This window comes from Heterocephalus glaber, unplaced genomic scaffold (assembly GCF_053883595.1).
Source record: "Heterocephalus glaber isolate CG9 unplaced genomic scaffold, H.glaber_assembly_v1.0 deba00001481, whole genome shotgun sequence".
In the NCBI taxonomy this organism is placed as follows: domain Eukaryota; kingdom Metazoa; phylum Chordata; class Mammalia; order Rodentia; family Bathyergidae; genus Heterocephalus; species Heterocephalus glaber.
The window spans coordinates 18,189,257-18,214,632 of record NW_028258317.1 but is presented as its reverse complement, the minus strand read 5'-3'; the positions used below and the strand labels follow the sequence as shown (position 1 = coordinate 18,214,632).

The 25,376-nt window shown below is 48.0% G+C and overlaps 2 protein-coding genes across 6 annotated transcripts; both read right to left on the bottom strand.

Annotated features, from left to right (window-relative positions):
• Positions 1-875: 875 nt before the first annotated feature.
• Myorg (myogenesis regulating glycosidase) lies at positions 876-9,990 on the bottom strand. 5 transcript variants are annotated; one of them, XM_021252983.2, is made up of 2 exons: positions 9,920-9,990; positions 876-4,652 (listed from the first exon to the last, which is right to left on the bottom strand). In XM_021252983.2, exon 2 carries the CDS (start codon positions 4,577-4,579, stop codon positions 2,441-2,443), a length of 2,139 nt encoding a protein of 712 aa, XP_021108642.1. In that variant the 5' UTR covers positions 4,580-4,652; positions 9,920-9,990; the 3' UTR covers positions 876-2,440. The 5 variants fall into 5 exon arrangements, with proteins under 5 accessions (XP_021108642.1, XP_021108644.1, XP_087039870.1 ...); XM_021252985.2 differs by lacking the exon at positions 9,920-9,990 and adding an exon at positions 8,154-9,057; XM_087183744.1 differs by lacking the exon at positions 9,920-9,990 and adding an exon at positions 7,887-8,115.
• On the bottom strand, positions 9,256-25,170 carry Spmip6 (sperm microtubule inner protein 6). Its single transcript, XM_087183755.1, has 7 exons — positions 24,986-25,170; positions 15,509-15,653; positions 12,707-12,822; positions 11,757-11,832; positions 11,296-11,528; positions 9,920-9,990; positions 9,256-9,412 (listed from the first exon to the last, which is right to left on the bottom strand). Exons 1-7 carry the CDS (start codon positions 25,118-25,120, stop codon positions 9,307-9,309), a joined length of 882 nt encoding a protein of 293 aa, XP_087039881.1. The 5' UTR covers positions 25,121-25,170; the 3' UTR covers positions 9,256-9,306.
• Between the last annotated feature and the right edge of the window lie 206 nt (positions 25,171-25,376).

The following is a 25,376-nucleotide window of genomic DNA, read 5'->3' as shown; positions in this document are numbered from 1 at the left end:
AACAGAAGGTAGTATTTTCTTCAAATGCTTTTCAAAATATGCTTGTGTGTATGTGTGTGAGTGAAACAGAGACAGAAGTGTGAGAAGGATCCAGATCTTACAAGCCTGGACACCACAGTATAGATTTTTTCCCCCTAAGGAAAATGATTGAATTTCAGAAAGATTTCTTTGGCTGCTGTGATGATTGGATTCAAGGGTCCAAGAGTGGAAAGAGTTGAGAGGCCACTACAGTAACCCAGGTCTGATATGGGATAGTGGCTGAAGGACAGAGAGGTCAACATTAGCCTTGTACTTGGGGAGGAGAGAAGGGCCTAGAGTGTTTGGTAAAGAGAATCAGCAGAAGTCTTACCCTGGTGGGTGGTCAGAAACAGAGCTAGGGTCAGAGATACTTTACTCAAATCTAGGGGAACAAAGGCAAAAACTCCCAGAAAACCCACACCTCACAGGTTGGCTATTACTAAGCCCATTCATATGGAGTTGGAAAGGAAACTGAAGCAGACTCCCAGGAAGACAGGGTCATAGAATGGGAGTCTAGGCCCCAGACCCAGGTTTCCTGCAGTGGCTCCTCTTCAGTCCATCCCTATTACCTCTAGAGAATGGAGTTCTTCAATGCTGTTTTACTCTCCTACCACCACCACCACACACACAGTCCCCAGGCCCAGGGGAAACCAATGAGGAATTCTGGCTATGACATGCTTGCTAGAAGCTCCCTGAAGGAGAATCAGGGTTCCTAGATCCAGATTCACAAGGAGAGAGATAAACTTGGAATATACAAGGGTACTGGTAGGGATGGGGGACAGAATAAGGCTGTTCCCAGAAGGGACTGGGAACTGAGCACTGAAAGAATACTTATTTTTAAGCAAGAAAACAAGAAATAGTATTATAACAGTTACCTTTTATTGAGCACCTACTTTGTGCCAGGCACTTTACATACATCTGTGCTTAAAATTCGCATGATGATTTTGGAGGTAGTCTTTATACATATAAGGAAACTGAGGCTCTGCTAAGTTAAGCAGCTTGTTCACGGTCACATAGCTGAATTGGCTCTAGAGATAGGCATCTCTAAGAGCCCTAAGGCTTTCATCAGGCATTTCTCACACTGAGAATATAAAGGGGGTAGGAGAAGTGGGCAAGGGGAAGCATTCTTTAGGTAGTAGAGCACTTGTCAGAGCTGTTGAGAGAAGCTGAGCTCCACCCTGTTTCCCACTTCCTCAATCTGGCAAGCCACTCCTCTCTTTGACTCCACTGCAAAGTCAGGGAAAACTCACTCTGGCTAAGGCTGATTTTAAGGAAAATGGCTGAGATGAAGGACCTTACTTACCCTGTATATGTATTGGCAGATGTTAGTGTGTGTGTAGCCAAAACACACCACTGCCAGAATAAGAACATTACTCACATTTAGATCACACCCCTGCCACGTGTGCAGAGCCAAGGAATCTTGAAAGAGCTGTTTATTTCCTATCAGAGTCCCGGGGAAACTACCTGGGCAAGGGCCAGCTCAACAATCAAAGACTGGAATTTGTCCCTGTCCCCCTCCTTCCAGGCTGATCTTGCGCTTATTCTATAGAAATTCAGGACCCATGGTGTGTGCCATTCTCCCCCTTTCACACACACACACACACACACACACACACACACACACACATTCTGGAGTTAAGGCATCAAGTCTGGCCTGCACGGCCCTACAAGTCTGTGCCCATCAGGCACATCAGGCCCATGGCTGTGCCCATGTACACAGATGGGTTAGTGCAGTGTTAGGAGTCTCTTCACAAATAGGGACAACAGTGATGCTCCTACTCCCCCAGGGGAGCCCTTGCCTCCTTGTCAGTTGGCCATTTCCTCAGCTCGAGTGGGACCAGGTCAGCCACGGTTCAGGCATCTGCTGAGAACTCAGAGCCTGGCTTCTAACACCAAGAATGAACGATTTCTAAGTGTAGCAGGGACTATTTTGGGACTTTTGAAGAGGACTGAGTCCCCACCTTGGAAGGACAAAGATGGCTGTGAAGGCTAGGATGGAGGGAAGATGTTTCTCGTTGTGCTTGTTGTTGCTGTTTTTGTTGGTATCAGGGATGGAACTCAGGACCTTGCACTAAATCCCCTCTTCTTGTGCTTTTAAAACCAGACCACGTGTAACAGACAGAAAACCAACCTCTCCTCTGAGGTCTCTGCCTCCACCATAGAAAAGAGGTTTCTGCAGACTGGAGTGAGTGTGGGAGGAAAGGGGACTGTTAGGGTTGTGCACTGGAGCCAGAGGTTGCTTCAAAGTCCCCTCCCTAGGTCCCACCCACAGCAGTTGGCTCCAGCACTCCTAAATCAGCACCCAAGTACTAGGTGGTAGAAAGGTGGTGACTTCCTGGGGATGAAGGTTTGAGTGTGAGGAGGGTTAAGGTCTGCACAAAGGCTGGAGCTTGGGCTGTGGGATTCCCGGTCTTGGGCTGGATCAGGACACCCAGGTGAAGTAAGCGACTTCATCTAGATCGACTGGGTAATCTGTGAGCAGCACAGGCGTCTTGTCGAAAAGCTCACCCTTGTAGCTTCGCCACTTGCCGGCAGGCAGGTAGACGTCGCGCTCCTGCTTGCCCGGCTCCAGCACAGGCGCCACAAGAAGTGTATCTCCGATAAGGAACTGAGAGTCAATACGGTGAGCTGTCTCGTCGCCGGGTGCGATCCACCAAAGGGGCCGCACGATGGGGTCGCCAGTGTCAGTGATCTCACCAGCAAGCTCCAGCAATAGCGGCGCCACCAGCGAAGCCCGAAGTGCCGCGAACTTGTGCGCGATGGCCACCACTTCAGCGCCGTACTGCCAGGGCGGGATTGAGAATTGCATGGCGGGCATGAAGGCGGCCACCTCCAGCCAGCGCACATAGAGCTCGCGGTCTGGCCCATTGGGGCCGCCCACTGTACGCTCGGGCACCGCGTTGCCACCAACCATATCTGGCAAGATGAATGCATAGCCCAGCATGCTGACGGTGAGCACGGCGGGGATGAGCGAGCGCAACCCCAAGTCGTAGCCCCACACCGAGTCTCGGTCCACGAGGCGGAAGAAGCATGAGATGTTCTGTGATTGGTAGCCCACTCGGACCTCGGCCCGTGAGTAGAAGGGCAATGCCATCTCAGTGTAGCGCCGGCTCCATACGCTGGGGTCGGGTAGGGGCCTGTAGGTGCTAAAGTCCCGCGGCAGGTAGCTGACCTCACCCGCGTCGAACTTAAAGGAGGCCACGCCATAGCGGGAGCGTAGCCGCTGCAGGTGACTGTGGAACCAGTCGCGGGCCTCTGGGTGCGTGAAGTCGAGCACAGCGCCGATGCCATTCCACCAACGCACCAGCGCGGGCAGCCGGCCGGTGGGCTCTCGCACGAACAGCTCGCGCTCCACGCCCTCGCCAAAGCGAGAGGAGTTGTAGTTGACAAACGGGTGCACCCAAAGCGTGACGGAGAAGCCAGCCTCGCGCAGGCGGTCGAACATGTCACTGGCGTTGGGGAACTTGGCCTCATCAAAGTCGAAGTCGCCATAGGCGGGCGTGTACATGTCGTCGATTTCCAGGTGGCTGCTGTTGAAGTGGTGCTGGCGTATCTGCTGGGCGAAACGCAGCACCTTGTCCTGGTCCACAGCGCGCCCATATATCGCCCACGTGGACCAGATGGGGTGCTGGAAGGCCTCGGGCGCTGGCACTCTGGATGGCTTGTTGAAGTAACGCCTCACCATGTACTTGTGGATGGAGGTGACATCTGAGCCCACGCACACACGGTAGCTGAGCTCGGGTGCTGCGATGTGGCCGGCTGCCGGCTTGTAGGGCGTGTCATGGTAGCGAGCCTGGAGCCGAAGGGAGCGCTCTGTGCTGTTCCAGCCCAGGTGGAAGGGTACTGAATCATTGACTTTGATGGCAGCAGCGCGCGACGATAGCCAGTAGCGCTCTAGGATGCCCCCGAATGCGGCGTCGGAAGAGTAGACATCGCTGGTGACGAAGGGCTGCGGCTCCTGCTGGCCGTCCAGACGGATGGGCCAGTGCTGCGTCCTCATCTCGGCGCCGCCATACCAGTGAGCTGCAGCGTCGCCCAGGAACATGGTGTGCTCCACCGCGCGCCCGGGCGCCGTTTCCTCCCAGCGCACTCGGTAGCACATGACGGTGTCCTTGGGCCGCACGGTCTGGATGAAGAAGTGCAGCGGGCGCCCGTCTGCGGTGCGCGAGCAGCCCAGCATGGCGCCGTCGCGGCTGCAGGAGTCGAGGTCCAATGCACCCGAACGGAAGGCCAAGCGGAAGACCTGCTCACCCTTCTGGTTGCGGATGGAGAAGCCACCGGGGTTGAGGTCCAGCAGCTCGGCGCGCAGGCGCTCCGCTTTGCGGAGGGAGGCGCTGTAATAGCACCAGGCCACGACGGCAGCCAGCACCAGTATGAGCCCCAGCACGGCGGAGCCCAGCAGCGGCCTCAGCTCTTTGGATGGCTTGGGCTTGGCGGGCGAGAAGTTGTCGGGCAGAAAGGTGTACATGGCTGCGGCCACGCTGACCTCAGGGCTCTTCTGGCCTGAGGGGTGGCGGCGGCGAGGGTAGGCTTGGCTCTTCTCTTCAAGGTTCTGGGGCATCAATCAATCTCCAGCTAAGGAAGGAGCAGGCAGTGGGGCCACCCGACCAAGTCCATCTGAACCTGGCCTGAGTCTGAAAGGGAAGAAGAGAGAGGAAACTGAGCTTTCTCGTTCCATAGTATTTCTACCTGGCTTTCAGCCATTAATCACAGTCTCCTTTCTTTGTTTACCAGTACAACCTCCGTGGGCCACCAACTTCTTACCTCTGTCTCTGCCACCCACCTACTGTCCTGCTGCTGCCCCTTCCCTAGTTTGGGCACTGTCACTTCTCCCCTGTAGTACTGCAACACTTTGCCAGTAGGCTTCCCTGTCCTCAACTTTATTCCCTTCAGTGAAACCATAGTGATCTGTCACTCATCAAACCACATCTGTCCCTACCTTTGAGAACTGCACAGTGAGCCCCTTGATGAAATTCAAAAGTGTAAACTTTTTTTTGATGTGTAAACTTTGTAATCAAAGCTTAAGACATCAGTCTCGGCTACCTTTCTGATTCTGTTCCAGCTAGGCCTATCTTGTCTCTACCCAGCCCAAATCCTTCAGGCCACCTGCCTCAGGAGAGTTCATCCTTCCAGCCTGGGAGCCTCTCCTCCACCTACCATCTCTGTAGGGATCAGATGACCACATTACACACACATATTCTCACAAACTGTGTTCTGAACACCCAGATAGGACTGCAGGGAAACGTAGGCCTGGAGGAAGGTATGTGCTTAATCTGCTGTTCAAGGCTACTGACCCTTTCTGTCCCAGCCATCAGGGCAGAGTCCAACAAAGAACAGCACCCGCCAGGTGCTCACACAGGCAGACACCCAGCTGGCCAGCCAGCTACCTAACTGTTCCAGTGGGGGGGTGGGGGTGGGAAGAGAGGGAGACTGGCAAACAGTAATTAGCCTCCTCCCAGATGCCAGTGGCTGTCTCTGTCTCCAGTGGCTTCAAAGAGGTGCTGGAACTATTCGGGTTTTTTTTTTAACCCCTCCAGCTACCCAATGCAGAAACTATGAAGACTGATGCACATCAGAATTTTGATCCTACATGACAAATACACGGTTTTTCTCATACCTTCCCCAACCCAAGTTGCTCCCTTCACCTAACTCCCTAAACTTTCAGTCCCTCCTGATCTGGAACAGCCTCTTCACTTCCTCTCAGCCCACATAACTTAGCTTTCCTCCCCTTCCTCTCTCTAGGTACAAGTTATAAAAACCCTCCTGGAAAATGCAAGTAGTAGCCAGGGATTTAGCTCAGTGGTTCTGGCTCCTGCTGTGCAAGGAGTTCAATCCCAGGTTCAATCCCAGGTTCAATCCCTGAGTTCAATCCCAGGTCCCCCCCCCCCCCCCAAAAAAGAAAAAGAAAATGTAGGTAGTAGCTTTAAGCTGACACCCTCAAAGCTAAGCAGAACCCAAAGAAGGCCTTAGGAGCCCAGGCCAGAATTGCAGAACACTCATATTCATTCATTCAAGACAACCATGGTTCCATTCTGGACAGCACCAAGGGAATAAAGGGAAGGAGGTTCATATCTAGATAGGACAGAGACTCCCTCATCCTCCTCCCCATATTAAGTCAGACTTCTCTCATGACCCTTAGAGCTACCTTGGTGGACTCAAGCCTTTTCTAACTTTTGGGTTTTGATAATCTTTTTTGTTTCTTTGAATAAACATTTATTTTAATTTAAAGTTTAAAATGGTCATTTTTGAAGTTTTATAATTTATTTTTCTATCAATATAACCATAATATAAAAATTTTAAAAGAAACATGATTGAGAATCTTAAATTGTAGTATTCTAAATTTTTTTTCTCTTGGTACTGGGGATCAAAACCAGGGACAGTCTAACTCTAAGCTACATCCCCAGTCCTTTTCATTTTTAAAATTTTGAGACAGTATCTCCCTAGGTTGCCTAGGTGGGGCTCAAACTTGCACCCTCTTGCCTCAGCCTCCCTCAGTGATAGGATTACAGGTATGCACACTGCCTGGCTCTAAGGTTCTGTGATGAAGTACAGGAGCCTCAGACTTGGGTACCCACTCTGTTGGGACACCATGCTGGTATATTCATCCCTAACAATATGGAGCAGCAGGGCTAGCTACAGTTCCCACTTAACAGATGAGGAAAGAGTGGCCCAAACAGAAAAAGGGGCTTGTCTGAAGTCATCTAGGTAGCAATTTTGGTTGCATTCTTTGTTATTGTTGTTGTTGCTGTTGTTTTTGCTATATAGCCTAGGCTGACCTCGAACTTGTGGCCGTTCTCCTAACTCAGCCTCCCAACCGCTGGGGTTACAGGCGTGCACCACCATGCCCAGCCTGCTTGCGTTCTTTAAAATTTTATTTCCACCCTCTACAGCAAGTTTTGGGACATGGGAGATAATGGTCTGACCGGGCTGCCTGATCAGTGTGGCAGATAAGGGTTTGTGCTCCAGACCGACCAGGAAGATCTCTTAGGGGCTTGAGAGCAGCTTTTTTTGAGACAGGGTCTCACTATGTAGTCCAGGCTGGCCTCGAACTCATGGTAATCGTTCTGCCTCAGCCTCTGAGTGCTGGGACTACAGGCGTGTACCACCACTTCCGGTGGAAAGAAGCAGTTTTTGTTTTTGTTTTGTTTTTTTGGTGCCGGGGATTGAACTCAGAACCTTGCGCTTTCAAGGCAGGTGGCGGAACCACTGAGCTAAATCCCCAGCCCTGAAAGGAGCAATTTTAATGGCATATGGTACCGGGACTGTGGAGGAGGAACTCTGTAGTTCCGGCGTTAGCAGTGGTTAGAGACCTCTGTAATCTGCCGCCTCCGCCATCTGGCCAACCACAGACTAATGCTAGCAGGTAGGGTCCTTCAGGCCGGCTTCCTTGGACTCTGCCCCTGCGGAGCCTCTTCCAGCTTGATACTCATCCTTTCTTGGCTGTTGGCCCCTAGTTTGGTCAGAGGGAGAGGGCCTAGCTGGGCTCCACTAAGAGAAGGTAATTCCAAGTACAGTCGTTTGTCTGACACGTTCCTGGGGGGCGGGGCGGGGTGGTGGAAATGTCAAAGACAACTCGATCCGGCCCATCTCCCTCCCCGGCCAGAGACTGGATCCTCGAGGATCGAGTGACTGCGCCTACATAGTGTGGAATACTTCCACACCCACCCTTGGCGCCCCACTCGATAACTACACTGTCCAAAGGGGAGACGAAGGTCAGAGGAACTGTCGTTCTCTGGGAACCCTGCCTGTGCAGGAGCCCAGGTGTCCAGGGTGGCCATACCTACTGGTCCGTAGGAGCCTAAGTTCAGGAATCATGCAACTTTAGCAGCGCACCCCCACCCGCCCCAAGATCCTTCCGCGGGGCTCACTCACGACAGTGACGGCTTGACAGCAGTGTGGATGAGGGGCTCCTCCGCAGATCCATTCCATGCGAGTCTGACGCGACCTGCCAGCCCGCAGCGCGGGGCTCTGCCCGGCTGGACACAGCAGAGCTCCTCCCCGACCCCGCCCCTGGGCTACTCGGCCACGCCCAGCCGTCCATTGTCGCCTCGGGCCTCAGCCTCCAGCTCCGCCTCTGGAGCCTGTCCCTCCCACACATCTTCGCGGGACCTGAAGCCCCACCCCTAAGTCCTCACCTTCGTCCTACTGCCCTAGGCCCTGCCCCTGGCATCGCAGGCCATCCTCTAGCCGTTGCCTCTGGGTTCGGTCTCGGTCTCCCCACTGGGGACCCGGCCCACCGGGCCTGTGTTTACCCGCCAGCGGGCGGGCTTGATCTCAGGCCTGTTGGGAAATGTAGTTCTGGGGGAAGGAGCAGCTGCAGAATGTTGGGGTTCTTGCATCTCCTGTTTGGGGATGTGTATGACAGCTGCAGCCGACCAGTTTTCTCACATGGAAAAGAAGTAGCGCAATTCTGGGAGGATATCAGCTCCCACTGCAGGAGAGTTCCAGTGAAGAGCCCCATGGAGGGAGCTCGTCGTTCCAACCAGCCAGTGGCCTAAACTGTCCATGCCCAATGAACCAGACCAGTCCGTGGTCAGGGACTGAGAAGATGGGTTTCTGCTCAGTGTTTTACAACTCCCTGCCGCCCCTGCCTTATTTATGGGTTCCAGCCCCTCCTCTTAGTGACAGCTTTTTCTTAGGAGAGAGCAGGGAAGAGGTGGGCATGCCCTTCTTACCCCTCCCAGGGATGGAGGGTGATGGAAGACTCTGAGATTTCACATCTTTAATAGAGAAAGGAAAATAACGAAGAACCCTAGAGATAGCAGAACATCTCTGAGGGCCAAGATAACAGCTTTGTTTCACAATCTGAAATTTCTCGGTCAAGAGATGCTCCAAAATTGTTTTGGGTCCCTTATGCTTTGAGTGGGGGAGACTTTTGGGAGACCATAATGGAGACTCTGTGAGCAGGAAGCAAGTTTGGGGACACAGCTTTTACAGCGGAAGGGAGGGTTATGTGTCTTCCGACAGGCATAAATTTGGGGGTACACTGGGGAAGTGTCAACTTCCCACTTCATGGGAGTGCGAAGTAGATGGCTCCTCTCTACACAGTTCGGTGGACTCATCAATTTAGGCTCTATAGTGGAGGGGAGGAGAACACTAGCTGGATTAGAGTTACTGTTATGTATCAGGAAAGCACTCAGGAAAATCATGGGAGTTTGGAGGGTTCAGGGCTGGGTGACTTTGAGAAACTGGCCTCTCACTTCCAGATCTTCCTGGGAAAGGACACAGGAGGCAGCCCTTGGGGAGAAGAATTTATTGCTCTACCCTTTAGCCTGACCAGCCCAGGCTCTACCAGCAATGGTAGTTGGGATAAGTCTCGGACACAAACTCTGGGTGGACAACATAGTTGTTTCTCTGGGGACCACCAGTCTTCTTGAAGTGACTTGTGTCCCATCTGCAAGGAGAGATGGGTAAGCCCTTATGGACCCTCATACATCAAAGTGAACATCTGACTCAGTGCCAAACTTATCTCAACATTTTGCCACTAACTCTGGCCCTTGGCTGGGATATGGGCCAACACTGACCTCCTGACCTCAGGTTGTACTGTTAAATTTCTGATGCCCAATGCATACTCCCTAGCTTGACTACTTAGCCTTCACTTCAAGCCCTGAACCCAACGTCCTTGAATCTAAGACCTCTACTAACTAACCCTCAATACTGACCTCCTTGCCTTACTCCTAGGGTCCCTCCATGCCCTTGCTAGTTTTGACTTCCCCATGGCACTAGCGCCCCCTGGTGGCATTTTCTTGTCGGTGCATCAAGGGGGACGTTCCTACCCAAACTAGTCCCCTTTTCTACCACCACCACGCTAAGGGAACAACTGCCAGTGTGTGTGTGTGTGTGTGTGTGTGTGTGTGTGTGTGTGTGTGTGTGTGTGTGTGTGTGTGTACACCAGACTTACCTAAGGTTCGGATATGGGTAATATGACGGCGGGGCAGTTGTAACAGCACAATGCATTCCGGGCCGGTGCTCCTGGGAAAGCAAGCGGTGAGCAATGGAAGACTGGGCCTTTTAATACCCTCGTATTCCCACAGTTCAGACCAGGCACCTGGGGGCCCTTCAAGTATCAGTCTTACAGCTCTGGGATCCCCTCCTTTCTTACCCTTCAAGACCAACCCCACTGTGGACGCCTCCGGGAAGACGTCCTAGATGTCCCCTCCCCTCGAGGCCTAATTTCTGCTGCCTAGGGCGGGGTGTGGAGCTCTCTGGATTCTGGGGACGGTAGGACTGCAGTCGTTGAGGATTTGGGTTCCCCAGATCCCCGCCTTGGAACAGCAATTTCTCCAGTCCCACAGAGGCAGCGTTTCTGAGCGTCCTAGAGGCTCAGGCACTTTTCCATAACCCTATACCCTTGTGAGGGATAGGACCCAGTCTCGCACAATGAATTGGGCTTTCTCGGCTTGAGGAGGGGCGGAGGACTAGCATGGGGACTGGATCCCCTCTGCACGGCTGTATAAACTGCTGAAGATTTAGGATTTTTCCCAAGCTTGGCCTGTCTGGCCTGCACTAAGTGCAGGACAAATGTCTCGATGCTTCAGTCTGAGCTCCGGCCTCAGCCTCCTCAGCAGTGAGCAAGCGTGCCTGTCTCAGAGAGATGCGGGGCCCTGAGGAAGCCAAGGCCGCTCGGGGAAAGCAGTCACCATTTTGCTGGCTCATTCTCCCATCAATGATATCTTTTTTTCTGAGAACACAAAGCATTTTGCAGGCTAGAACCTGCGTCTCCAGGGGCAGGTGTCTAGATAGAGGTCAGGGCTGGTGGGTGGGAAAGAGGATGAGACTCGTGTGTGGGGGTTCGAATCCTCAAAAACTCTGTACGGCAGGTCCTCCAGAGCACGCACCAGGGCCAGATTGCTCTTGAGCCCGATTCGGGAGTGACAGGGCCGGGTTCTCCATTTCAGGTGTCCGCTTGTGTCCAGAGGCCGGAGGGAGGGACACAGCGGGGCTCTTTGAGCCAGCAGAGCCGGGCTGGAGTCCCCGCCAGGGGCTAAGAGTGGAGGCGGGGCAGGGATAGAAACTGGGTGTGGAAAACCGGGCGAGGTGGCACACGCCTGTAATCTTAGCACCCAGGAGGCTGAGGCAGGAGGATTACCGAGTTCGAAGCCAGCCTGGGCTACATAGTGAGTTCAAGGCCAACCTGAACTACATTGAGAGACCCTGTCTCAAAAACAAAACAAAACAACTGGGCGGGGAGGAGCAGGGGGCCAGCGGGGCGGGGCTGCCGCGAGGCTCGCGTGGGGCGGAGCTCGCGGAGACAGGCGGGATCCCTGCGAACCTTACAGTCGGCTGCTCTGGGCACAGAGCCCGCAGGTGGCGGCGCTCGGTGCACGGCGGCCCGGGGGTGCAGTAGTCCATCCCGCGCAGGCAGTAGTGGCGGCCCGAGCAGGCGCTCTTGTAACCTTGGAACGGCAGGCGGCCGGGCAGCGGCTCCACGCATCCGCAACGGGACGTGATCTGCGGCAGCGTCCGGTTCCGGGACAGCGAGTTCAGCATGTTCACCACGACGTCGCGCTCTACCCGCGCAGGTCCAGAGCCCAGGAGACCCAGAGACAGTCACAGGGGTAGGAAGGGGTAGGGTCAGAGACTGTGAGAAGCAGAGGCAGAAACAGGACAGGTAGAGACAGTTACACCCCGTCCAGGACCCTCGCCCTCCGCGCGGTCTCTTAGCTCTCCGGCCCTCCCTTCCTCGCCTCCCTTCCCTCTCGGTAACCACTCCTCTTCCCTGCCCCGCCACCCTTTACCATAGGCATTGAGGCGCTCCGGCTTCGGAGGGCACTCCAAAGGCATTCCTCGAACTGCTGTCTCCATCCCGGCCTCCTGGAAGTGGCACGCATGCCATCTCAAGCTCTGACACGGAAGAGTTGCTCTCAGAACACCCAGACCGATCCCCTGGCGGCGCTTTCCCCGCCCCTCAGCTGCCAGCTTTTCTACCGCGGAGTGTTTGGTTTTGTCGCCGAGCAACGCTTTCACTCCGCCCGCGGGGGTGGGGCTAGGTGGGGAGGGCTGGGGTGGAGGGGGTTTCCGCTCAGCTTCAGCTTGTGCCTTTGATTTTACCCCTCTGTGTTTAGCTGTGCCTGTGGGTCTCTAATAGGAGGCTTTCAATATTGCTTGCCCATCAAAATTATCAAGGGAACTTGTGAAAATTTCTGATTTTCAAGGAAGTTCTAATTCAAGTGTTCAATCCGCCATCAACCTACAGTTAAGCACCTCTGGCCTTAGGTCCTATCCCATTCCCTGCAATCGGCTTGGCCTTGCGGCTGGACTCCCTCTTACCTCCATGGCAGAGTCTCCTATATTTGCTCTCTATTGAGTAGCCTTGCTCTCCTGCTGTTTGTCCCTGCTCACATCACAAAGGGAAGGAGAGTGGATCAGGGACACCCTACTCATTATTGGCTCCTGGGGCAGCTTTGGTATGAGTGGTCAGACCAGACAGGGAAGGGTCTTTAGGCTAGCTTCACGAAGGTAGCAGTCAAGGAGCGCACACCAAACATGTCCTCACAGAACCCAGTCAGAGATTGGGACCTGGGGCCTATCATGGTCACATTTCTGGACTCTGTTTTCAGCTAAAAAATACAAGCCCTAGCTTCACACATGGGGAAGAGCCCTGGAGCATTGTTCATGAGAAAGGATTGGAAGATGGTGTGTGCAGGGAAACAAGACCGGGGGCATCTGTGGTGGGCAGAGTAGGTACCTTAGGCAGTCGAGGGAGGCAGGTAGTATACTTGTTCCAGTAGGAGCTGCTGTAAGGTCTTGTCCTCCAAGTGCAGTATGGGTCACTGCCCAGGTAACTTGGGCAGCATTTGTTTTCTTCATAGGGGCAGAGAGGTCAGATTATATTATTCCTTATTCCACCCAGGATCTGGGACCCTAGATGTTCCCAGCACAAAGCAGACTCTCACTAGCCTCCCTCAGGCCAGTCCCCAAGCCCAGCCTGGCCCTACACTTGTCTTTTTTTTTTTTTGGTACCGGGGATCGAACTCCGGTCCTTGCGCTTGCAAGGCAGGCGGTGGAACCACTGAGCTAAATCCCCGGCCCACTACACTTGTCTTTTGGCACTGAGATGCAGCACATGTAAAGCTCACCCAAAGGAAGCATTTGAGTGAGATACAGGGATCCATTACTGATCACTTTTCTTTCTTTTTTTTGGTACTGGGAGTGGAACTCAGGGACTCGTGCTTGGTACCACTGAGCTATATCCCGGCTCCTGCTGATCACTTTTCCTCCTGGCTCTATCCTCTTTGAATTACCAACCTTGAGCCTCCTCCCAATTCATTCTATCTCTGTCAACCCCCTGCCCCCTGTCGTCTTCCACATCCAGAACCTGAGGTTTGCTTATCCTACCTCCTAAAACTCATTTCAGTCTGTCCCATCTTTCATCCTCCATGATCTCACTGTCTTATCTCTGTACTGCCTTAACCACAGGGGAAATATAGTTATTTTATCATATAAGACAGTTGTTATTATTGTGTTATCCAGAAGACAATATAATGTCATAGTTAACAGAATGAACTCTGCAGACAGGTTTTCTGGGTTTAATTTTCAGTTCTGCCAATTAATAACTATGTGTGATTTTGACAAAGTTACTTAAAAATCCTGTCTCAGTTTCCTCAACTTTAAAATATGGGTAATAGTATTATTGAAGGGTTGTTGTGAAGTTTAAACAATAAAACATTTAGAACAATGCTTGGCACATAGAACACTATTATGATTAGCCTTCTGGTCTCCTTGCCTCATCTTTGAAATTGTACAATCCAACCTCAACGTTGAAGCTGTGGTGCTTTTACACAAGTGAAAATTTGACCAAGACATTTCCCAGTTAAAAAGCTTTAACACAGCCCCTGTCATCTAAGCCTGTCCTACAAGGCCCTTCGCGATCTACTCCTCAATAGTCTGAAAGAACTCATGTGAGATATGGGATGAAAGAAACTCTAGAGGAGAGCAGGTGGGTAAGAGGAGGGGTGGAATGTTAGGATTTGTAGTTCTGAATTGGTGGGTTATACACACTGAGTTCGATGTTCTTGGACACATCTACATAGAGATGATTGCAATCAGATGAAAGAGAGTGGATTTTTTATTTTTGAGAGGATCTCACTATGTAGCTCAGACTGGTCTTGAACTCACTATGGAGCCCAGGCTGGCCTCGAACTCATGGGAGGTGCCACCATGCCTGGTGAGAGTGAAATTCTGGTGTGAATTCAAGGCTGCAAATAAAAACTTGGGGCTGTCAAGAATTAAAGTCAAGGGTAAGTTAGATAAAATGGCCTTGGAGGAGGAGCAAGAAGAGAAGAGGGCCCCAAGGAACCTGTTTCCACAGTGCGTGGATGCATAAGACACTCAACAAAGTGAGACATTGGAGAAGCTGAGGAAGGAGGTAGTCTTAGGACTAGAGGGTGGTCAGAAGAATGAAATGCTAAAATGCTTAAGGTGGAGCTCCGAGGGTAAAGAACGATGAATCCCATGAATATGGTGATCACGACCATACAAGTGCAGTTTTATATAATCTTTTTTTTTTTGGTTCCAGGGATTGAACTCTGGACCTTGCTCTTGCCAGGGAGGCAAGGCACCACTGAGCTACATCCCCAGCCTCTCATGTGCAGTTTTAGTGTTTGACTGTGAGAGATTCAAACTCTTGACTTCACCTGAGTCAATTCATTCACCAAATATTTATGAAGACTGGTACTTAAGAGGCTCTTCAGTGGAGGAGACACACTTTATAGACATATTGCCTATAAATAAAACAATATTCTGTTCTTTTGGAATGGACAGGGAGACAGAAGAGCTGGGCATGGTGGCACACACCTGTGATCCCAGCACTGGGGAGGCTGAGGCAGTGAGCAGAAGGCCAGCCTGAGCTACATATTGAGTTCAAGGCCAGCCTAAACTACATATAAAGACCCTGTCTCAAACAAACACAAAAACTAAATTTGAAAAAAAGAAAGAGCCAAGGAGAAAGACAATTTTCATAAAGCATATGAAGGGGTAAGGAAGTAGAGATGATGAGTATAGTCTATGTTTCAGGAATCTTGGCTGTAAAAGAGAGGAGCAAGATAGAAATTTTGGCAGGAAGAAATTAGAAGATATTCCAGGTTAAGAAAAGCTGTGTGCTGGGACAAAGGAATACAGGAGAGATGGAGAGAGCTAATGTGAAAGGTTGCTTAGAAGGTGGGAGGAGATGGCATCTGAAATGCACTTGGAGGGGTTTGTTTGGGGGAAGTTAATATCCTCTCCATCTCTCTTAGGATGGAACACAGAGCTCTTCCAGTTCTTTTTCAGAGAGACCTCTCAAAATTCAGGGACTTGGCCATCTCTTCCAGAGTCAGTCAGGACAGGTGGCTGGAAGTTGGATTGGAATGGGTGATGATTAGGGGAAAGGCCTAGATCAAGGGTAGAGGTAAAATATATGGAGGTTCAGGATGGAGGTCAGGATCCAAACTGGGTTCATATTGTTGGGGTCACTGCTGGGGTCAGAGCTGGGTGAAGGATGAGGCCCTACCTTCCTCTTGAGAGAGCCAGTACTTCTCAGGCAAGTAGGGGTGGCCTGACATAGAACTCTTACAGCTATAGTCCTGTGTAGCACATTTGGCCATCTTCTGTAGGGCTTCAGGATCTGTGTGGCGCTTCATGGTTTGAGTCAGACCCTGGGGAAGAGGAGAGAGAAGTGGCTACATATGTAGGGACCCCAGACCTGGGACCTTGCTGGGCCTAAATCTAGTCGCTTTTGAGAAGGTCAGCCTGGTCCAACCCCCTTCTGTATGCCAGAGGGATTCTCCTGTCAGCTTTGCTTCCTCTTCACAGTTTTTTGTCTGTTTGTTTGTTTGTTTGAGAGAAGGTCTTGCTTTATAGTTCAGGTTGGCCTTGAGGTCACTATGTAATCCAGGCTGACCTTGAACTCATGGTGATCCTCCTGCCTCAGACTCACGAGTGCCACCATGCCTGGCTGCACAGTCTTCTTGTTTGAATCATCCCCCTCCCCTGCACATACACACTTTTCCTAAGGCTGGAGCTTAGAGTCAAGCTCTTGCCCTCAGTCTGTAATTTTCTAACCTTATTTCTGTCATTTCCTGACTGGGAGAGAGCTCTTGAAGGTCAGAGCTGAGTGGTCCTGTCCTCTTCCTTCTGGACTACAGACTGCCTGGGAGTCTGCTCCAACAAGGCCAGTTGGCTTGGCACAATCTGGAGCCTCAGGAAAGGCCAAGTTCCCATGGAGCTGGCTGCCTTATGCAGGTTTCTTGGACAGAGAGGGCTCTTTGGGAATCTGGCACCTTGAAGGAGATGAAGGATGGGCCTGGTGGGGCATGTAATTTTGTTTGTTTTTCAGTATCAGAGATTGAACTAGGGACCTTGCACTTGCAAGGCAGGTGGTGGAACCACTGAGCTAAATCCCTGGCTGGGAGATGTACTTTAAAATTTAATTTTTTGTCTCTGACATGAACATTACCCTTGGCCCTGACCCTCACTTTGCTCTGGTCCTTTGACCTTGACTTTTTTCCTGTTCTTGGTCCGTGCCCTCTGAGCCTTTGCTTCAACCCAGCCCATTACCAAGACCCAGGCTTCCCTTTGGGGCTCCCTTATCCTCAGCTGAAGCCTGAATGCCAAGTAAGTTGTAGGCCCACAGGTACCCACAGACGGCTGGTCTGAAAAGACAGCTGGGATCACCCACACTTGCCCCTTATGATCTTAAAGGCAGAGGCTTCTTGTGGGCAGGGTTGAACACTCTGGGAACCTGGAAAACCTCTTCGTTCAGGGGCTTCTGCACCCAGCTGATATTGTTCTTTGGACAGATCTGGTACAACCCACATTCCCATGTGGGTGGGGGACAGAATACGGCTTATGTGGGTGCAAGTCCTATGACTTGGCACTTCCCTGAGCTTTACACACAAGCGCACACACACACACGCACACACACACACGCACACACACACACATGCACACACCTATGAACCCAGTTATACACATAAATAGATGCATATACATACACATTCAAGAATCCCTACCTATACACTAAGCACTCAGAAATACACATGCATACTCATAATTAGAGAAGTGGTCATTTAGGATAACATCAATTTTTCTGTTAGAGGCTTTCCTCAGATGTCTACAGTTTGCTCACGTTCATGAGTAGGATACTCTTTCTTTCTTTCTTTCTCTCTTTCTTCTTTCTTTCTTTCTTTCTTTCTTTTTCTTTCTATCTTTCTTTCTTTTGAATGAGTCTCACTGTGCAATTCAGACTGGCCTTGAACTGGTGGCAATTCTTCTGCCTCGGCCTCCCAAGTGCTGGGATTAGAGGTGTGCACCACCATACCCAGATGTTTGTTTTTGTACTGGGGATTGAATCCAGGGCTTTCACATTGAGATACATCCCCAGCTGTTTTTAAAAAATTTTTGAGACTGGGTCTCACTAATTCACTAAATTGCCCAGGCTAGGTTCCAATTTGTGATCCTCCTGCCTCAGCCTCCAAGATGCTGGGATTACAAGTGTGCACCACCACACCTAGCTAAAAGTTTTTTGGGTTTTTTTTGGTACCAGGGATAGAACTCAGGTCCTCACGCTTGCGCAGCAGGCGGCAAAACCACTGAGCTAAATCCCTGGCCCTTAAAAAAAGCTTCTTAAAGGCTTTGAACTATGAGTGGGTTTTATCAGCTATGAACATCACTGTGCGATGATCTGGTTAGACAACTTTTTACAAACTCTAAGGTCAGTATCCATATATCTTTCCTCTTGAGCTGATCGGGTTCTTTATAAAAGACTCTTCTGTCTTTGGCTTGAAGGTAAAGTCCTAGCTGCTCGTATCTCAAGAACCTGTGTGAGGAGAGCTGTTGGGAGTTTGTGGAGGTTCACCTGTTTCCAGTGTGGTGACCTGCCCTCTACTTGTATCCTCAGTCCTGAGATCCTTGCCAGAAAATGAGCCTTGTGAATTTTGCAGACAGAGGCAGGCAGTCACCTCTGGCATGGAATAGAAGAGGGGATTAGTGGGTTTAACTGTTTCTTAAATGGCTTTCAAATAATCCTTACTGTAGCCTTGGTCCTGCCACATCTTCAGTTCCAGAGAAGCCTAGGATTACCAGTTCCTGAGCCATTGGGAAATTCTAGTGTTTTAAAATTGAATTATGTCTTGAGTTTCCTATTTCTGGCTTTGAATTCTGCTTTCCCAGATCTGCTAAATCAGTTGCTACTTATCTATTATACTTTCCAGCTCCCCAAATTTTCTTTCCATCATCCTTTCTTTCTCACCCTCCTTGTGAGTTTATGTCTTAAGTATCCACTTACTGTAGTTTTAGAGGGGTTTCAGGAGGGGATCAAAACACATATGTGTTCAATTTTAGCCCAGAGAATTCTAGTTCTTTATGCATTCTATATACTAATCAGTTACATGTTGCAAATCTCTGAGCTTGTGGCTTCTATCTTTAATTTTCTTTATGGTGTCTTTGATGAACAGAAGTTCTTAATTTAAGCATAGTTGAATTTATTAATCTCTTCTTTTATGGTAGTGCTTTTTGTGACTGAAGAAATCCATCCACATTCTCAGATAATGGAGATAATGTTTTCTATTTTCTTTTAAAAGCTATACAGTTTTACTTTTCATATTTAACCTGTCAGGACTTGATTCTTTGGGTTTGGTGTGAGTTAGGGATTCAATTTATTTTATCAATATATGGATAACCAGTTTTCTATTGAATAGCCATAGATTTGTAATGCTATCCCCAGCCTGATATATCTTTTTCAGTAGCTTTATTTCAACCATCTTTATTGCATTGTTTTCCTATATATGTAGGTTTATTTTCACTTTTTTATTTTATTAGTTAATTTATCTCTATTAATACATGCTTTATGAATTTCTATAGGTTTGCAATAACTCTTAATATCTCATTGGGCAAAAATCCCTTTCTGCTGGGTCTGGTGGCTCACACCTGTAGTCCTAGCACTTGGGAGGCTGAAGCAGGAGGAGCACCATAAGTTCGAGGCCAGCCTAGGGTACATAGTAATTTCAAGACCAATCTGTACTACATAGCAAGATCCTGTCTTAAAAAAAAAAATCCTTCTTCAAGTGTATTTTGGCTATTTCTTGGGCCCTTGCTGCTGCTGCTGCTGCTGCTCCTCCTCCACCTCCCCCCCCCCCCCCCCCCCCCCGTCTTGCTATATAGTTCAGGCTGGCCTTGAACTCACTATGTAACCCAGGCTGGCCTCAAACTGATGGTGATCCTCCTGCCTCAGCCTCCCGAGTGCTGGGATTACAGGCATGTGCCACCATGTCTGGCTTTTGTTCTTCTTTAAAAAGTTTGGAAATAGCTTGCTAAATTCCTCAAAAAATCCTGTTAAGCTTTTAATTGACTGCATCAAATCTTTAGGATAGTAAATCATGAGCATGTTATATTTTGTCATTTATTTTTATGTACTTTAAAAGATATTTAATAAAGTTTTATAATATTATCCATAGTTTTGCACACATAGATTTTTTACTTTTATTTTTTGTTGTTAGAATCAAGTGTATTTTAAACATTATACGCCCTAAATATTTGCCATTTGTATAAGAAAATGTGATTGCCTTTTGATCCTATACTCATCCAACTTTCTAAATTCTCTTATTTTAAGAATTTGTATATTCTATGTACAAAATTGTATCATCTGAAAGTAATGACAGTTTTCTTTCTTTCCTAACTTTGTATCTTTTTATTTTTCTTTTCTTGATGTCTTGGGTAGGTCTCCCCTCTAATGCTAAAAAGAAGTTGTGGTAGTAAATATCCTTGCTTTGACACCAATTTCTAAAAAATTCTCCCTGTATAGTCCAGGCCAGCCTGACTAATGGTTGGAATAATGGTGGTAGACTCTCCATACATATCCTTTATCAAGTTAGAAAAGTTTACTTCTACAATCCTGATGACAAAGATAGCCTTTAGGAGATGCCTGTGCCCTTTGCAACAGAGCTGTGTACACACCTGGCCCTGACCCAAAGAAGTTGGAGGAGGAGATGCTGACAGAACTGACAGATCTGTGGCCACAGGTTGCCCTCTGCCAGCAAGGTGAGTTAAATCTGCAACCTTGCACAAACTTCCACAGAGCCTGGTGTCCTGTATCAACCTTAGGAGGGTAAGAATGGCTGTTCTTGCATTTGTGCCTTCCAGAACTCATACAAATTTTTCTTGTGGACAATTGCAAAGAACTTATGGAAGGGAATTCTGGAAAGTGTAGTTTCAACTAGTCGACAGTGCAAAACTACACCTTGTATACCCTTTCACAACAATGTAAGGATCTTGGAACACCTTAACTCTGTCCTGTTCCAACTTGTATGGTACTGTTTTCTAGTATTTTAGTTCTTTCTTTAAATATTACAAATTGTAGACCACTACAGTTATTTTCTAAAGATAATATTTGCTTAAATCAACTTTGTTTATCATTTTCTCAATCTTTCTTCTTGCATTTCAGATTTTCCTTCTGTGATCATTTTCTTTCTCCTCAAAGTATATTTTAAAGAAGTTGTTAGTTTCTTCTATTGCTGGACACAATATCAACACTCACAGTGGAAATTCCCTTCCCTCCATCTCTTGATCCCTTTCATATTTGAAGATCTATCTCCCTACTTCCTATTATTTATCTTTTATTTTGTTCTTTATATTTAAACTTGTGTGTCTGATTTATTTCACTTAACATTGTGGTCTCAAAGTGCATCCATTTTCCTACAGATGACTCAGGGTTATCCTTCTTTATGATAGAGTACAGTAGCATTCTACTGTTTATAAATACCATTTATGCATTCATCTGTTGATGGAGATATAGGCTGCTTCCAAGATTAAGCTATTGTGAATTGTGCTGCTGTAAATGTGCATGGATTACTGTAATGTGATGTCTTTAACTCTTTCAGAAAGATACCTAGAAGGGGAGTATCTGGGTCAAATGGAATTTCTAGTTTTAGTTTTCTGTTGTTTTTCATTTGTTTGGTGTTTTGTTTTGTTTTGTTTGTCTTTTGAGACAGGGTTTTACTATGTAGTCCAGGCTGACCTTGAACTCACTATGGAGCCTAGGCTGGTCTCAAACTCATGGTGATCCTCCTGCCTTGGCCTCTTGAGTGCTGGGATTACAGGTGTGTGCTACCGTGCCTGGCCATAGTTGTAGTTATTTGAGGAATCTCCATGCTGACTTTCATAGCGGTTGTACTATTTTACATTCCAACCAGCATGTGGAAAGGGTTTCTTTTCCCCATAGCCTTGACCACCCATTGAGATTTGGTTTTTTGGTTTTTTTTTTTGTGGATACCAGGGATCAAACTTGGGTCCTTGTGCTTACGCAGCAGGCAGTGAAACCACTGAGCTAAATCCCCGGCCCGAGATTTGGGTTTTTGTTTGTTTGTTTGCTTGCTTATTTGTTTGTTTGAAACAGGGTCTCATTATGTAATTCAGGCTAGCCTTGAACCCATTATGTATACCAGGCTGGCCTTGAACTAACTCATGGTGATCCTCCTGCCTCAGCCTCTGAGTGCTGGGATTATTTGGGGTTTTTTTGGTACCAGGGATCGAACTCAGGACCTTTAGCTTTCAAGGCAGGCGCCAGAACCACTGATCTAAATCCCCTGCCCTGATTTGGGTTTTTACAATACTTTTATTTTTAAAATTTCTACTCAGTTCCTTTTTACATTTATCTGCTCCTTTTAAAGAATACTGACTTGGGCTGGGGATTTAGCTCAGTGGTTCCACCGCCCGCCTCACAAGCACAAGGTCCCGAGTTTGATACCTGATACCATAAAAAAATGAATACTGTCTTGATGATGTTTGCTTATTTTGATAATTTTACATTTTAAAAATTCATAATTATTTTGTGTTCTGTGTTTTCAGCATTTGAAGTCCTTGCTGATTTAAGTCTGCTGTTTGATGTTTCTGTTGATTTGGTAACCTAGTGGTTTTCTTTCTTTTCTTTTTTTGCACTTCTGTATGCACACGTGTGTGTGTGTGTGTGTGTGTGTGTGTGTGTGTTTGGGAATCTAATCCAGGGCTTAGTGTATGTTAGGCAAGTTATTTACTACTGAATTACACTACCAGCTCTAATTGTTTTCTTATGTCTCTTATTGTGAGCTCATGTTCGAATAGCCTTACTTTGAAAGATGCCTGGAAGCTACATTGAGGTTGCCTTCCATGACAGAACACATTACTCTGGGTGTGAGGGTGGAATGTGTGTGTGTGTGTGTGTGTGTGTGTGTTTGTGTGTGTGTGTGTATGCTTCATTTGTTCTCAGGGAAATCTTGTCCTAAGTATACTTACCATTCACCTCCATGAGAGTCCCCCCCAAAATAGAAATTAATATTTACGCAAAACTTAGTTTTTGAAGCAGCAGGGCTCTTCAGACTGTCCACCACACTGCCAGCAGGAGGAGGCTTTCCTTCATTTTTACTCCCACTGCTATGTGACTCCTATTCCCCTCAGTGCATTGTCTGGACTAGTTATGAAGAGTCACGACATCCAAGAGGTCCTTTTCTGTGTTCTTCACATTTGACACTGTCCATCACCTGATAACTGGTTTCTCTCTGATTTTTCTTCCTAGCTTTCTGGCCATAGCTCTGTGTCTCCTTCCATGGTTCTTTTTTTACCTACTCCTTGAGGGTTGATAATCCTCAAAATTCTGTCCTTGGACATTTTCTCATACTTCTTTGGCAAGCTCATCTGCTCTTATGATTTCAGCTACCACTTAGGTGATAGTAATTTCAAAATCTGTATCTGTGATCAAACCTCCTTCCAAACCTCTTTCCTTTGCTTCATATAAGTACCAAACCTCTTTCCTTTGCTTCATATAAGTACCATACAGTATATCCAGTTGTCCACCAGGTATCTTTTCCTGGATGTCCTCAAGTATTTTTGTCTCAAAATGAACTCCAAGTCCTTAATCCGTTATTTCAAATCTCAGTTGGTAGCTGTACCATAATTGCAGTTGCCAGGGCCAAAAACACAGGAGTCATCCTAATCCTCTCCCTCTTTATATCCAAATGGTTACTAAAATTTGCTGATGTACTTTTTGTTGTTGTTGTTTTTGGAGACAGGGTCTCACTATGTAGTCCAGGCTGACCTTCAAGTCATGGGACTCAGCCTCCCAAGTGCTGGGATTACAGGTGTGTGCCACCACACCTGGCTTCGGTCTACTTCTTAAAATTTCCTCCTATTGAGCCTGGAAACGTGGGAAGGCACTCTTGTATTTTGCCTCTAGGAGTGTAAATTATTTCATCTCTTAATACAGCAATTTAAGGAATATACTGAAAGTTTGAAAAATGTTTATATCCTTTAACGATTTCATGTCTAAATACTTATCTAAGGAAATAAAGTTGTATACAAAGATATAACTACAAGAATTATTATAGCAAAATTGTATAAATAATTTAAATTTTGGATAATACATAAATACATTATGGTACATTCATAAAATGGAATAGTATGTAGTTAGAAAATTTCATTTGATTTTTTATGTGGTATTGGGACTTTTTATGTGGGACCAGGACCTTTGCACTAAACTACATTCCTAGCTCTTTAAAAATTTTTTTATTTTAAGCCAGGCATGATGGCACACACCTGTAATTGCAGCACTCAGGAGGCAGAGGCAGGAGGATTGCCATGAGTCCAAGGCCGTCCTGGGCTTCATAGTGAGTTCAAGGCCAGCCTGGACTAGTTAGCAAGACCTTGTCTCAAAAAACAAGAAAAAAATTTTTAAATTTTTAAGATGGGGTCTTGCCAAGTCAGGGCTGGAATGAAACTTATGATTTTCCTGCCATACCCAGCTGGAGAATATTTTTGACACAAGAAAATGTACCTGATGTATGGTTACGGAAAAATTGCAAGACTCAAAATACTAGTACAATATGATGTCATTTTTGTGAAAACATTTTTGCTTCCTATTAATAGGCCATATAAGAATATATTAAGGGACTGGGGATTTAGCTCAGTGGTTTCCCTCGCCTGCTGCGCAAGTGCAAAGACCGGAGTTCGATCCCCGGTACCAAAAAAAAAAAGAATATTAAAGGCTGGGGTTGTAGCTCAATGGTACATGCGCATGTTTGATCCCTGGCACCACTCTCTCTCTCTCTCTCTCTCTCTCTCTCTCTCTCTCTCTCTCTCTCTGTTTCTGGTAGGGCTCCCGGGCTGCTTTTTCTCAGGACTTTTCTACAGGAATCCTCCCTACCTCTATCACTGCAGGTTCTGAGAGTGTTCTCCACTTCCTGCCTGCCCATCAGCACATGCTGTGGTGGTAGAGGGCCCACATTTGGGAACCTGACTTTATTTACCTGTTTGCTGTGAGCAGGGGCTCACCTTTCCTTTTTGTATACCGGGTGCCTACACATGAAGATGTTCAGTAGTGTTTTGTTGGATGGTTTACACTAGTGACTTCTTTTAGGCAGAGTCACAATTAGACTCCTAGAGCTCCTCTCCCTTTGGTGAAAGTTGCACTGACACACTTGGCTATTCATCTTCAAGCACAGACAGACACAAGATTGTGATATACAGTATACATAGACATAAAGACAAACCTGCAGCATATTTTCTGACCTATTCAACAGGGAGCCTCAGGACCTTTGGACTTTCTGATCACTGTTTGAAACTTTCAGCTCTTCTAATCTTTCAGCTCTTTATATGGCTAGTTCTCTCCATCTTTCCAGTCTCAGTCTCTTTCACTGTCACTTCAAAAGAGGTCTTCCACGACCTAATTAACCTTTTTCTCTTCATTTTCATTGCCTTGTTTATTTCCTTTACAGCATTTTGGACAATTTATAAAACTCTTGTTTCTTATCTGTCTTGTCCTACCACCTAATCTGGTGGAGTTCCACAAGGGAAGGATTTTACACTATTTTACAAACCATTGTAAATTTGGTGCCCAGGCAAATTAATAAATACATACAAAAGCTACAGATAATTACAAATACAGTGACAACCACACATTGCCAGTCGTTTAGACACACACAGCCATACACTCTGGTCTGCCCTTTCCCCAGTCTCCACTTACCGGGGTCACAAACTTGTTGGCTTCCCAGGCCCATAGAGGCGGGTCCTTATAGACCTCCTTGATGGAGGTAGGAGCCCTGTAGGAGTCAGTGTAGGTGCTGATGGGGGTCTTGGTCTTATTAGAGAAGAGGAACATGGTAGAATCCCCAGGGTGCCGTGGTGGGCTCTACCTATCAAAGACTCCTGCTGGACATCAGTGACACCCCCCTTTCTTAGACAGCCCACACCTCCAGCCTGGCAGATGCCCCTAGCTGCTGTGACCCCCTCCTGTGGAGGATCTCTCAGCTTCCCTCCCCTACAGCCTTCCTGCTCTCACCCTCCCCTGCTTCCTCCTCCAGGATGGGCACTGCCCATTATGATATCACTTGGCTCAGCCCTATCCCCAGGGGAGG

Bases quoted from the DNA above. Each gene is read 5' to 3' on its own strand.
- Myorg (XM_021252983.2), bottom strand. From the start codon at position 4,579: ATGCCCCAGAACCTTGAAGAGAAGAGCCAAGCCTACCCTCGCCGCCGC.
- Spmip6 (XM_087183755.1), bottom strand. From the start codon at position 25,120: ATGTTCCTCTTCTCTAATAAGACCAAGACCCCCATCAGCACCTACACT. The intron at 12,823-15,508 runs GTAGGGCCTCAT...GCCCCTATGAAG, and splicing joins CTGGCTCTCTCAAGAGGAAG to AAAACAAATGCTGCCCAAGT. The intron at 11,529-11,756 runs GTAAAGGGTGGC...CTGCGCGGGTAG, and splicing joins GGAGCGCCTCAATGCCTATG to AGCGCGACGTCGTGGTGAAC.